Source organism: Camelina sativa, chromosome 11 (genome assembly GCF_000633955.1).
Source record: "Camelina sativa cultivar DH55 chromosome 11, Cs, whole genome shotgun sequence".
In the NCBI taxonomy this organism is placed as follows: Eukaryota; Viridiplantae; Streptophyta; class Magnoliopsida; order Brassicales; family Brassicaceae; genus Camelina; species Camelina sativa.
Genome location: NC_025695.1, coordinates 49,513,734 through 49,528,483, shown reverse-complemented (window position 1 = coordinate 49,528,483; position 14,750 = coordinate 49,513,734). Strand labels below are relative to the sequence as shown.

Below are 14,750 nucleotides of genomic sequence, written 5' to 3'. Positions count from 1 at the left end.
TTTTTTTGCATCTCTTACTCCCCTTCCATGGTTCCATTTATGGCAACAACATAAATAACGTCGTTGTTTAGCCGTTCCACATATATATATATATTTTGATAGGCCCCCTCCTCCTCCTCCCACTATCGATAGTTTCGTTGATGGGTTTCAATTTCATTCAGCTAAGCCCATTTTAGGGTGCCACAGAAGTAGCCGTTGGGAATGCAAAAGCCGAGACCGTACACGTTGACGTAGTATTTCGGTTCCTTCTAAAGTCAATTTGTTAGGCATTAGGCATATGTTCCATACACTCTCGCTTGTCTCTGCTCCAGTTTGTTTCTACATATATATGGACTCACACACAATGGCCGTACCGAACAAATTGGCCGAGAGTCCCCATTGATACTAGCTAGACTACATCTAGAAAATTGATACCATTATCTATTATATTACTGTTCATTTGAATTTGACAGATAATGTGGATCACCCATAAACCAAACAATATAATTTGATTCTAACTCTATCTATTAATTAAATACCGTCATTGACCAACCCTAACATCTAAATATACATTGTTAATTAACGCAAATTACATGTCAGGTTCATGTGACTTCTACAGTCATGTAAAAAAACCCATAGGCAATCCACATAAGAAAATTCATAAAAAAAAACAGAAAAACAAAAAAAAATTGCAGTAATACTTGTGTACCTAAATCTGGAAAGTTAGATGTTATACCGTACATAGCTTCTTGTGACTCAAATATAGTAAAAATAGTCTTTCTCCATCGCTAGTTCCCAAATTCGAGATATGATATGACTCAACTTTCAGTTTAAAACTTTTTTACATAGAGTCTTTTATTACACAAATGTAACAAACATTTGTAAAGCACGTGACACTTGTCCTGCCCTCCAATTTTATTTTATTTTTAACTTAATCGACGAACGGAAATATTACTTTATGATGAATGTGTTGTGTTACTAACATTTTTCTGAATCCTTTCCGCGAGGAATACGTGTTGTCCACTGTACCCAAAATTAACTAAGCCTAAACATTTTGATTAACTAACTCAGAGTAAATGACGTTTTGCTTGTTACTCACTCTGTTTCAAAATAATTGTTTTTTTTCTTTCAAATTAATTGTTATTTTAGGATTGTTTTTCCGTGTTCGATTAAAATATCCTTTTAAGTTTTCAATACAACTCTTTTATAAAATCTGTAGTTTTATATTTACTACTTTAATGTCCTAACCAAATAACCAATAGAGAAAGTTGTATAGTTTACTAATCTCTTAACATATGTGAAAAAATCTTTAATCCCCTATATAATAAAACGGAAGTACACAATATTATTTTGTATACTATATAATTTTAATAAATTGGTTACAAATAGGTTATACATTAATGATAGATTAATTAGTTACAAATAGGTTATACCAAAAATCTTAAAGAGAATATTCTAAAAAATCATATCATCTAACTTACCATATCAATTTCCTTTAGTAAAGTATTCAACAAATAAAAAAATTTGATATCTAACTTAACATATTAATTTGTTAACTATCATTATACTTCACATTTTATTTTTATATATGAGTCTATTTTGTGACACAAATAAATTATCATATTATTTATTATAATTAAAAATAGTTTTATTTCTGTATATATCATAAGTTGAATTTTAAAAACAAATATAAATTCTTCAATCTATAAAATATTCAAGCTTTAGTAATATTATTCTTTAAATATAAAATCAATTTAATTAAAAAATTTACTGAGTAACGGATCAAAATTTGAATATTAAAATTCAAATTTACAAAATTATGTTTTATAATGACATTCAAGTCATGATGTAGAATATACATTGTTTAAATAACTTCACATATATAACCTAATACAACATATTAAAATTTTATTTTAAAATATAAAATATACAAATTTCGTATAAAATAAAATTTTTAACCAATGTTATAGCACGCNCAAATAGGTTATACCAAAAATCTTAAAGAGAATATTCTAAAAAATCATATCATCTAACTTACCATATCAATTTCCTTTAGTAAAGTATTCAACAAATAAAAAAATTTGATATCTAACTTAACATATTAATTTGTTAACTATCATTATACTTCACATTTTATTTTTATATATGAGTCTATTTTGTGACACAAATAAATTATCATATTATTTATTATAATTAAAAATAGTTTTATTTCTGTATATATCATAAGTTGAATTTTAAAAACAAATATAAATTCTTCAATCTATAAAATATTCAAGCTTTAGTAATATTATTCTTTAAATATAAAATCAATTTAATTAAAAAATTTACTGAGTAACGGATCAAAATTTGAATATTAAAATTCAAATTTACAAAATTATGTTTTATAATGACATTCAAGTCATGATGTAGAATATACATTGTTTAAATAACTTCACATATATAACCTAATACAACATATTAAAATTTTATTTTAAAATATAAAATATACAAATTTCGTATAAAATAAAATTTTTAACCAATGTTATAGCACGCGTAATTATCTAGAATCATTAACAATATAAAACTTACAAAATAAGTGTCTTTTTTCAAGCCATCATATTTAGCATATGATTTTATTGCATAATGTTTTATCTAAAAAAACTTTTAAAAACAATCACTTAAATTATATTTTATATAAAAATTATAATATAAATAAAATAAATTTCAACATGTGCTCTAGCGCGGATCTTAATCTAGTGNTTAACATATTAATTTGTTAACTATCATTATACTTCACATTTTATTTTTATATATGAGTCTATTTTGTGACACAAATAAATTATCATATTATTTATTATAATTAAAAATAGTTTTATTTCTGTATATATCATAAGTTGAATTTTAAAAACAAATATAAATTCTTCAATCTATAAAATATTCAAGCTTTAGTAATATTATTCTTTAAATATAAAATCAATTTAATTAAAAAATTTACTGAGTAACGGATCAAAATTTGAATATTAAAATTCAAATTTACAAAATTATGTTTTATAATGACATTCAAGTCATGATGTAGAATATACATTGTTTAAATAACTTCACATATATAACCTAATACAACATATTAAAATTTTATTTTAAAATATAAAATATACAAATTTCGTATAAAATAAAATTTTTAACCAATGTTATAGCACGCGTAATTATCTAGAATCATTAACAATATAAAACTTACAAAATAAGTGTCTTTTTTCAAGCCATCATATTTAGCATATGATTTTATTGCATAATGTTTTATCTAAAAAAACTTTTAAAAACAATCACTTAAATTATATTTTATATAAAAATTATAATATAAATAAAATAAATTTCAACATGTGCTCTAGCGCGGATCTTAATCTAGTGACATGTATTATGAAACAAAAAGAATAGTATTAGTCTACCATTTGCTTAACTATTGAATGCAAAAAACAGGAAGCAGATCAATATGGTCACGATGGTTAAGAATTAAGAGATGAATGGTGGGTTCATCCTTTAGTTGTTTAGTCTCATCAGAGGCCATATTGTTGAATGACGTAAAAAGCCATGGCAAGGATATCGTGAAAGTAGTCTTATNTAAAATATTCAAGCTTTAGTAATATTATTCTTTAAATATAAAATCAATTTAATTAAAAAATTTACTGAGTAACGGATCAAAATTTGAATATTAAAATTCAAATTTACAAAATTATGTTTTATAATGACATTCAAGTCATGATGTAGAATATACATTGTTTAAATAACTTCACATATATAACCTAATACAACATATTAAAATTTTATTTTAAAATATAAAATATACAAATTTCGTATAAAATAAAATTTTTAACCAATGTTATAGCACGCGTAATTATCTAGAATCATTAACAATATAAAACTTACAAAATAAGTGTCTTTTTTCAAGCCATCATATTTAGCATATGATTTTATTGCATAATGTTTTATCTAAAAAAACTTTTAAAAACAATCACTTAAATTATATTTTATATAAAAATTATAATATAAATAAAATAAATTTCAACATGTGCTCTAGCGCGGATCTTAATCTAGTGACATGTATTATGAAACAAAAAGAATAGTATTAGTCTACCATTTGCTTAACTATTGAATGCAAAAAACAGGAAGCAGATCAATATGGTCACGATGGTTAAGAATTAAGAGATGAATGGTGGGTTCATCCTTTAGTTGTTTAGTCTCATCAGAGGCCATATTGTTGAATGACGTAAAAAGCCATGGCAAGGATATCGTGAAAGTAGTCTTATAGAGTCATATGCCATTATGGGGTGTGTGGTAATATTCTACTAGACGAAGCGTCAAATGAACGAGGAGAAATAATGTGACGATAAGAATGTTGCTCCTTCACATGTCTTGTTGGCCCTCACTGACCCCTCTAATCTTGGCATACACCTCAAAACTTCAACTTCTGTGAAACTAAAAGAAAAACTCCCATCCATTATTAACAATATTTTGTAGTATTATCTTAAATTAAAAATAACTGGGGAAAAGCATTACTTATATGAATTTGAGTCTAAAAATTAGCCTTGTTTTGTTTGTGATTTGAACAATGAAAATGTGGACCATAACGATTTATAATTTTATAGAAAGGCCAAATGAAATGGTTAAGAAAACTTAAGAGACTTCGGGGGTAAGGGAAAGTGGTTGGATGGAGCGGGTAGGATGTCAATCACGTGACTCCCAAACTTTCCATTCCAAATTTTTACAATTTGCAATTTTGGTTTTTTTTTATTGGTAGAGCAAAGGGAGAAAACTCCCATTATCAAAAGAATAAAAGTAAACTTAAACACAAACCAACCGCGATACTGCAACTCCACGGGCATCCTCCAATGCAAGTTCAGCAACATAATCCGGTCGATCCTCCAACAAATGAAACCCAAACTGTAGAGAAAACACATAGTTCGCTAATCCATCTGCAAGACGGTTAACCTCTCTATGCACATGAACAATCCGGACCACCCAGTCCCTTGATATTAAGCCATGTCACAAGCGTACCAAGAATGACAGCGGATGAACCTCACTAATCCATGTCTGTAAGTAACCTACCACCATTGTTGAATCTACCTCCAACTCCAGCTTTCGTACCCCATACCCCCACGCAATATGCAGACCATAATAAACCCCCCCATAACTCTGCTAGAGGAGCTGAGCAAATCCCAATGTGTAGAGCGAATCCTCTTTTCCATTCGCCTAACTCATCCCGTAGTATCTCCCCTGCAGCAGCCATCCCTGGGTTCCCTCGTGAAGCACCGTCCGTATTCATCTTAAACCACCCCTCCTGTGGATACGTCCAACATATTAACCTCTCCTCACGGGCCGGCTTGCTAACTGATAGTCGATGCCGCTGATGTGCTACCACTACTTCCATGGCCAGCTCCATCAAAAATTTTAATCATGTCCCTGCATCTACCATTCCTCCCAAAAACATTTCCACATCTCCATTTCCATCCCCACCAAGCAGCCATACCGAATAAAGTAGGCCACACCATATCCTCTGGTGCACCTGACTCCACATTTAAATTTGCATAAATCCATTCTACCAGAGATAACGAGAAAAACCTCTGTTGCTTCCTGGGTGGCACTAACCGCCTCCAAACACCCGACATCGTCGGGCAGTCTCGCAAGATGTGAAGAATAGTTTCGGTTCCTCCTCTGCAAACCACACATAACTCAGTCACACAAATGGCGACGGTAACGCTCCAAGCTAGACATAAGTGCTTGATTCCCAACCAGCCAAAGAAAAACTCTCACCCGTTCAGTAACCACCGAACTCCAAACACTATTCCAAAACCTTTCCATATGCGGTCTCGCAATACAGTTCCGGGTTAACATATCATATGCAGAAGCAACCGTGAACAGCCCATTCTCAGTTTCTGCCCATGATAACCGATCTTTGGCACCAGTGACCCAATCCAACACCACTGCACTCAATCTCAGACACACCTCATTGGGGACCCAGTGTGAAATACTGCTAAACAGCCAACCACGTCCTTCCTCCCAAAACTCCTTCACACATTCATTAACTCGACTCATTGGTAATTCCACTTCCATTAGTTCCAAAATAGGTTTATTCAGCAGCCACTTATCTTTCCAGAATCGAATATTACCACTATCTCCCAACACCCAACCATAACCCGGTATTATCACTTCTCGAATCCCTACCGCCATACTACGCTAGGTAGAGGACCAAGTATTCTTTGGTGTCAACCAGTGAGTACTATGAGTATCACCCACTCGATACTTACTGCGCAGAACCCAGGCCCACAAAGTTTCACGATCATGTAACAATCTGTAGCCCACCTTAGCTAATAAAGCCTTATTCATCTCCTGCATTCGTTTAATACCAAGTCCACCATCCTTTTTTGGTGCGCAAACTCGATCCCATGACAAAAGGTGTTGCTTTCGCTTCTCCAATGTGTTCCTCCAAAGAAAGGACCGTGACACCTTCTCCAAGTCATCCGGTAAAGCCTTTGGTAAAGATATAACACTCATTGTATGGATCGGTATGGCTGTCAGAACTGCCTTTGTGAGAGTAAGTGTACCAGCAAAGCTCAAACACCGTTCCTTCCAACCAGCAAGTTTCGATGAAACACGCTCCATCACCTTCCCAAACGTCGCCTTATTCAGCATTTTCTGTAAAATAGGCATACGAATAGGCTTCCACTTCTTACCCGCAACAGCTCAATCAATCATCTGACATAGTCGCTCTAGACACATAACGAACAGGTATGGGGATAACGGATCCCCCTGCCTCAACCCCCGACTCGGTTTGAAGGGTTTTGTCATCTCCCCATTCCACAGAATCCTCATTGATGGCTCTGTAACACATTTCATGATCCAGCTAACCCATACCGTCGATAAACCAGCAGCAATGAGTGTGTCCTCCAAGAAGTCCCACCGGATACGGTCATATGCTTTTTCCAAGTCTAGCTTCAGTAACATCCACCCCTTACGCCCTTTCTTTCTCCGCATCGAGTGCACCGCCTCTTGCACTATGACAATGTTATCAATGCTTAACCTGCCCGGTATGAAGCTTGATTGAGCCGGCCCTATCAATTTTGCTATAACTGCCTTCAACCGTGTGACCATAATCTTAGTAATGACCTTAAAAATGACATTACAAAGACTGATAGGACGTAGTTGGGTTATCTTCTCCGGCTTCGCCACCTTGGGGATTAAACATACTAATGCATCATTTAAACCTTCAGGCATCTCTCCTGTCTAAAAAACCTTAATACAAAACCCACAACCGACTCCCCTACCACAATCCAACAATTCTGATAGAAGAGAGGTTGGTACCCGTGAGGACCATGAGCCTTATATGCTCCCATCCCGCGAACAGCGGTCTCCACCTCGCTCGCTACAACTGGACTCCCTAACTCAACCTACTCTTCTCTTGTTAGGCGCTGGAACCCCTCACATGACAACCTGTCAACTATCGGGGAAACATCTGCCATAGAGTATAAACGCTGAAAATAATCCAAAGCAAGAGTCTCTAACTCCGTTGAGTCAGTCACCCAAACCCCCTCATTGTTCTGCAACGCTTCAATCTTATTCCTTCGCCTTCGAATGATAGTGGAAGTGTAAAAATAGCTTGTGTTATGATCCCCCAAACCAATCCACCTCTCCCGCGACTTCTGAAACCAAAGAACTTCCTCTTGTTCTAACACCCGATCAAGTTCCTTCACCAATCCATCCTCCTTCTACAACAGCTCATCCGTTTGAGTAATGTCCGACAAATCCTGCACCTCTGTAATCTCTTTCATCAAACCCACCCTCCTTATGTTTATGAATATCTCTAAACACTTCGCGGTTCCACTGTTGCAACATCTTACTCAAAGCTAGTAATGCTTCAGGCGTCGTAATATCCCGTCTCCAAGAAATTTCTAGCAGCGCCTGAAAACTTGTATGGCTTAACCAAGCGGCTTCGAATCGAAACGGTCTCCGCCAAGGATCCCTACTTACTACTCGACTCAACTGTACATAGAGAGGAACATGGTCTGACACCAAGAAAGGAAAATGTGACACAACTGCTTCCTGCCATTTGAGTCGAGCTTGAGCACATCATAGCACTCAGAATAATCTCTTCGCCACAAATTGTTGTGTTACTTTACCTCGCCTCCAGGTAAACTTATTGCCACGGAATCCCATGTCGATTAGAGACTCATCATTAATCCAATCCCCAAACGAAAGAGAATCTGCAGATAGTTGCCCATTGCCGCCGGACCTCTCATCTAGACAAACTATTGTGTTGAAATCTCCTCCGATAATCACTGGTCCATCAATACCACAAAGTGTTTCATGCAACTGCCGCCATAATCCACTTATTCTGGTTACAGTTGGTGCCGCATAGACGACCACAATATGTAAAACATCGCTACCATTAACCGCACTAACATGTATAAATTGATCTGAAGACTCAACAATGTCCACAACCCCGATCTCCGTTCTCCACAATAACCAGAGCCCACCACTCTGTCCAACTGCGTCCACCCTAAAAGAGTGAGCAAACCCTAAGCCTCGACAAATTATACTCGCATGATCCCCTCCCGCATGCGTTTCAAATAAAGCCAACAAATCCGTACTATATCTCTTCAACATATATCGGATAGAACGACAAAAATTGGGTTTATTAGCCTCCCGACAATTCCACAAAAAGACAATTCATATCTTCTTCCTTATACAAAACCAGAACCACCGGGAAACCCTGTTAGGCATGCGGACTCGCCAAAGAAGGCGACCCATCACACAAACCAGCAACCTGTAAATCATTCCCAACAGGTACTAAAGCAGTAGTCGAGGAACTACCCCCATCATGCCCTTTCAAGGCAATTTCCTCCACCGGGACTCCACCCCCAGCCACAAAAGATCCGCCGGAGCGCCCAACACTCACCGTCTCCACTCGTAACCGCTTCCCATTCATCATCATCGGATCCTTCTCAGGTACAGGTCTAAAAATCAATCCCTTACCAGGCTTATTAGACCGGACCTGTTTGGACTTCGGTCCATTAGTCTTCCCTTGTGCCCGATGGGCCTTATCCTCAGCAAGCCCATTACGAGGAAGGCTACTCATATTATTCAAGCCTATGTCATCCGTGCCATCCTTTCCTTGCGTAACACCCTTCCCGATATGCAATATAAGAGCCTTCATAACATTTTCCTTATTCGACCCAGAGTGAATATTCGCCACCGTAGTATCACAGAAAATCTCATTTTCCTCCAATCCCCCGAAATTATTGGAAAGTACAATATTCGCAGTTTCCTTTAGTGAGATATCTTGTAATTGCCGCTCGCCACCTCCCCGCGAGCCACCGACAGTAAAAGCAACAACCGTTTGTGGCGGTGCTATTCTCCGACCATTCCTTCTGACCACTGTAAAACCATCCACACCCTTATTTCCTTCGTGAACTGCCTGAACTTCCTTCTGTAGTGGCGGAACCACAACCTCTTTTGCAACAACTTTTCGAGGACAGGTGTGTACCAAATGCCCATACACACCACAACCTGAACTTATTTTACTCAACCCTTCATAGAAGACAAAGTATCTTTCACTATTAATCTGCACCGTACCCTTCAACGGCCTCCGTAGATCCACCTCCACACAGATCCTAGCAAAACGTGCTCTCTCAAACTGCAGCGTGTTTAGGTCCACTCAAACCGGTTTCCCTAACCCCTTAGCGATACTCACCATAATAGACCGATGATAGAAGTTCAAAGTTATGTTCGATACCCTGATCCATACCGGTGTCGTTAGAATTTCATCTTTCAGAGGATCAAACTCTGCAGACCATGCTTGCACCATCAGATAACTCCCAAACGCCTTCCATGGTCCCCCAGTTAACGCTGCCAGATATTCCTCCTCCCTCTCAAAACGTACCATAAAAAACTGTCGTGGGAGGTCTAACACATGCATCTCACCGCTTGGTTTCCACATCTCACGCAATTTTCGATTCAATGCCGAGATCGAGACATCTCGCCCTAGAACCTTCACTATCATGCACTGTTTCCACAGTCCATTCATAGCCTCCAAGACTTCCTTGCCTATAGTAATAGCTGGCTTCCCATCTTCCCCACAAGAAAATTCCAGATTCACTCGAGCAGTCACAAAATCATCACCAATCACTGGCTTCGAGGAAAGTCTCCCTCCTCTAAGGCTACCTCTGACCTTACTCACCCACAAACCTCCAGCATCCGGTGGATCACCCAACGAAGGCCCCTTTTCTCCAATATCCAGCATGTTCGTATTCGTCGCCGTCGCCATCATTCTCTCTTATGCTGTTGGAAAATAAATACTGGTAATAATTTAATTTTTATTATTTTCCTTACACTAAATGTAGCAAATCTCTATTTGCAATTTTGTTTGTCTTATTTGTAAACAAAAATTTATATTGCTAACCTATATATATATATATATATATATTACTTCTAAGTTCTAAGTTCTACTTCTAACCATGCGGTTTATTATTATTTTTTTTTTAAACAAAAACTTTTTTTGTTACTGTTGTTTCCTGCTTGGCTGCTTGGTTTTTAAGCCTACGAGTGGTTTTTTTTTTGGTGAACAGCCTACGAGTGGTTTGGAAGTGGTTTTTTTTTTGGTTTACAGCCTACGAGTGGTTTGGAAGTCAAATAGTCAATACCAAAGTGGTTTAATAGTACAATATAGATATAGTATACCCAAAAGAACGTAAACGTATCATCCAAATATTTGCATTCTGCTAAAAAAGGTATTGATTAAAAATCTGAATGATTTTTGATTTGTTTCGTATTTTGCTAACACAATTTTTTATATATGGTTAGAAAATAACTTAAGTTTTAATTGAAAGATTTTTGAGTTTAGATTTGTATATATAGACGATATATGGTACCTCGTGCAATCCCAACCAACGGTCAACGAGTAAATTTTATAGAACTAACAATTGCATAGAAATATTATCCAATCCGTTTTCTCGATTATTCAATAATTCTTTTAATACTCAATCTAGGTTGTAACAATTTCGTAGAAACAATAATCATTATCTGACATTGTCGGTGTTTTCTCAAAAAATTTAATAATGTTTAAAATGATAAAGGTTCTTGAAAGTAAAATAGTTCATTCCATTATATTTCTTTTGTTTAAATAGTGTTGTTTTATAAATTTAATTTTGTTTTACAAAATATGTCGGTTTGTATTTTCAATACAATTTGTAAGATGAAATATTTTTTAATCCATATTCTTTCAATTTATTAATTTATAAAAGATATTTGTAGAAAATTACAATAGTTTTTAAAATTTGTGCCGAATTGCTTCATGTCATAATGAAATTATTGTTGAAACTGAGAAGTATAAGAGAATTATATTTCTAAAATAAATTTTTGAGTTGAGTACGTGAATTTGTTTTTGGAGTGTTAAAAGTTATAACACAATAAAAACTCTGCAAATACAAAATCCAAGTGTTATAAAGGAGTTTGATTAACAAAACAAAAAATGCTTTGATTATTTTTTTGGTCAAGACTAGGTTTGATTTATCTACTAAAATTTGTAAAAATTGAATATTCGTTTACGGAATTTGATGTTACTAAGTCAAAATTAAGTTATAGTCAACCATTTTAGCCGTCAAACGAGGCCCCCATCCTCTTTGAATAGCGTATGTATACTAAATTTACTATAGTCTATAAATATGAAGCTTTAAAAAGTGATATTTTTTTTTGCATTATAGTCAATGAGCAAAATTAGAAGATTTAATAATGAATATAACGATTTATTATCTCTCATTTGCATAGACCGAAAGATATACGCTAAGAACACGTGCAGAGATATCAAAGCTAAAGAGTAAAAACTAAAAGAAGCCAGAACTTGTAGCTCGTTTGGTTTGAGGGTTACCACTTCATGAGTTCAAGTCACGGCATCGAATAAGAAGAGACAAAGACTAAAAGAAAGTCACTAACAAAAGACAATGTTTTAGAAAAAATATCAATAACGACATGTTTTGAAGTTTTGGTTTGGTTTCAAAAAAAATTGAAAAGTTATTTTGAGTTTTTAAAAAAATTTAGACTATAGAACACTAAGAAAGAGACAACGAACGCCACATGTCGCGTGTCCATGAAACACTACATAATGATATCACTTATAGTTTGGTCCATTCATTTAATTGCGTTAGTATGCAGCGTTCCCCTACAATTAAAGTTATAAACCAATTCGAACGGTTTCAAATTAACTCCACATATCCCCAGTCAGCTTTAAATTTCGGAATGTTACGTATCAAACCTATATGTAAACATGCCATAACGCAGAAACATTGAAATGAGAAAATTTAAACTGAAAAAAGTTGAAGCGAAAAAGAGTACAATACAACTGAGTTTTTGACCTAATCAGTTACTAAAGAACTTACCGAGACTCCTAGCATGAAAAAAGAAAGGAAAAGTAAATGCTAAAAATAATGAAAGTAATATACAAGAGAACAAGTCAATGAGAAACTAACTTGGGGCTAACAACTGAACCGGTTCGGATCCTAAATCTCTGCTCTAATTAAGGCCCTATTTCTTCAAAAACTTGGTACAGCTTGTGGGGACTGAACCAGCTGGTTTAAACCGGTTTCGTTGTCACTGGCTGGCTCCTTCTTCCGCCTCATCTCCATGACTTTCCGGTGGTGGTTGGAGTGGAGCTCACTCGAGAATGTCGGGCTACAAGCGGGTCTGTATTCGGGTAGTAAACGACCCGACTTATACCGGACACCGCACGCATTGCACAAGGTCTTAGCTCCCATTGGGCCGGCTCTCCACTGGGGAGTTTTCTGAACGCCGCAGTGGCTGCACCTCCGCTGAGGCTGCAGCAGCTGACCGCAGAAAGCTGACTCGGCAGACCTTTTCTTATGCTTCTTGGGAAAGGGTGGCCTCTCCAACGTGACCATAGGATCGAGCAGCTCAGAGCCGGAGAACCACGGGCTGGAAGGACCGGAAGAGGAGGAGGAGGAGGTCGAACCGGACGAGGAAGGACCGGAAGAGGACGATGAACCAAGTGACCAGGACTTGACTCCGTTGCGGTGACGTTTGCTACGGGCTTTAGCCGGAACAGGGGATTTGAAACAGGACTCTTCCGTGGCAGGAGTGACAGGGTGTTTACGGTCACCAGTCAACCACGCCGGTTTCTCAATCGGGGTTCCAGTGAGGTTTGGACCCGAGTATTCCGTGAAGGAGTCCTCCACGAAATGAGATAGCCACTCAAGGTTGGCTAAATCATCCGCCTTCACCCAAAAAAAAACAGAGACAAATCTCAACTAGAGGGAAAAAAAAGAAATCAAACAAAGTATTCTCCAAATATCTAACTTAAATTAAGTAATTACCGGAACAGAGAGTTCGCTTCCGAAGTCGTCACAGCCGGAGAAGTCGTTGCTCCGACGAGGGAGAGCGTCACCGGCGACGTCGTTGAGTTCGTCACGGGCCATGTCTTGATGTTCTTGAGGGTTGAGGAGGACAGTGTCGTCGTCGGCGAAAACGTCGTCGTTAGACAAGTCAAGCAAGTCGTCAACGGAGAAATCGTCGGCATTCTGAGCGGTGGTGGTGGTGGTGACGGCAAGAAAGTCTTCGAAAACCGGAGGAGTGGTTTTGAAAGCCATCTCTTTCCTGATGCTGCTCTTCAACGCTGCTTGTTCCATTTTTCCTATCGAGAAAACCCTAAACAACAACAACAACAACAACAACAACAAAAGGAAAATAGAATTCAATCTTTGATATCAAATATAAATTCACATTCTTTTTTTCAAACGAAACGTAAAAAAAACGTTCCTTTTTTCCCCAATTCCAAGAGAAAGAACGAGAGAAAATAAAAATGAAAATTGCGAACCCCAAAAAAAAAAAAAAAAAGAAGCAGACCGGAAAACGACCCACACAAAACAGAGTAAGTCACGTGACTGAAATGAAAAACCAAATTCAAGAGACATACGAGAGAGAGAGAGAGTAAGAGAGAGAGAGAGAGAGACCCTTGAACGAAAGAAAACCCTAAAACAAAAGACAAACACAGGAGGAGAGGAATTAGGGAAAAGTACCTTGAGAACAGAATAAGAACGAACGAGAGAGACGAGGAGGAAGGAGCGGTGGCGAGAAGAAGAAGAAGAAGAAGAAAAGATCTTAAAAGAATAAGAAAAAAAAAAAAAAAAATGGGTCAAGAAGAGATGGTTATGTGAGTTTGGTAAAGCATTCAATTTGGTAATCTCAGCCTCTCCCTTTTGTCTACTAAAAACTCCCCCCTTTTCTTATCTCTCTCTAAAAACGCTTTTTTACTTTCTCTCTTTTTTTTTTCTTCCTTTTAAATAATAAAAGGGGGTGGGGGCAGAAAAGTATTTTTCTAAGAATGGGAAATTACAGAACCGGCAATAAATCTATAAAAATTTGTGTATGTGTGTGAGAGAGAGTATTATCAGTAGATTCTGTGTATAAATTCTTGACGCGTATTTACGTGAATGAAAAACAACAAAATAAATATTATATTTCTAAAACACGGCACTTTTCATTATTACAGAGAAAAAATAAGATCTTTCTTCTTCTTCGTTACTGAATCTGAGTCAGTCAGTCATTCAGAGATAGCGTATTTATCCTCCTGCTGGCAATTTCTTTCCTTTGTTCTATTCTATCAGATTAAAATAATTTGGATATTTATTTACTTGTTTTTACTTTTCCTCAGTTATAGAAATAAGGATAGAAAAATTTAAATAAAATAATAATAAAAAAAAGTAGCAGGGTTATGCCTAGTTTGCCCTTGACCG

The 14,750-nt window shown here is 36.2% G+C and overlaps 1 protein-coding gene across 1 annotated transcript; it reads right to left on the bottom strand.

Annotated features, from left to right (window-relative positions):
* On the bottom strand, positions 12,284-14,255 carry LOC104727408 (GATA transcription factor 5-like). The gene is made up of 2 exons (XM_010446510.2): positions 13,332-14,255; positions 12,284-13,232 (listed from the first exon to the last, which is right to left on the bottom strand). Exons 1-2 carry the CDS (start codon positions 13,641-13,643, stop codon positions 12,534-12,536), a joined length of 1,011 nt encoding a protein of 336 aa, XP_010444812.1. The 5' UTR covers positions 13,644-14,255; the 3' UTR covers positions 12,284-12,533.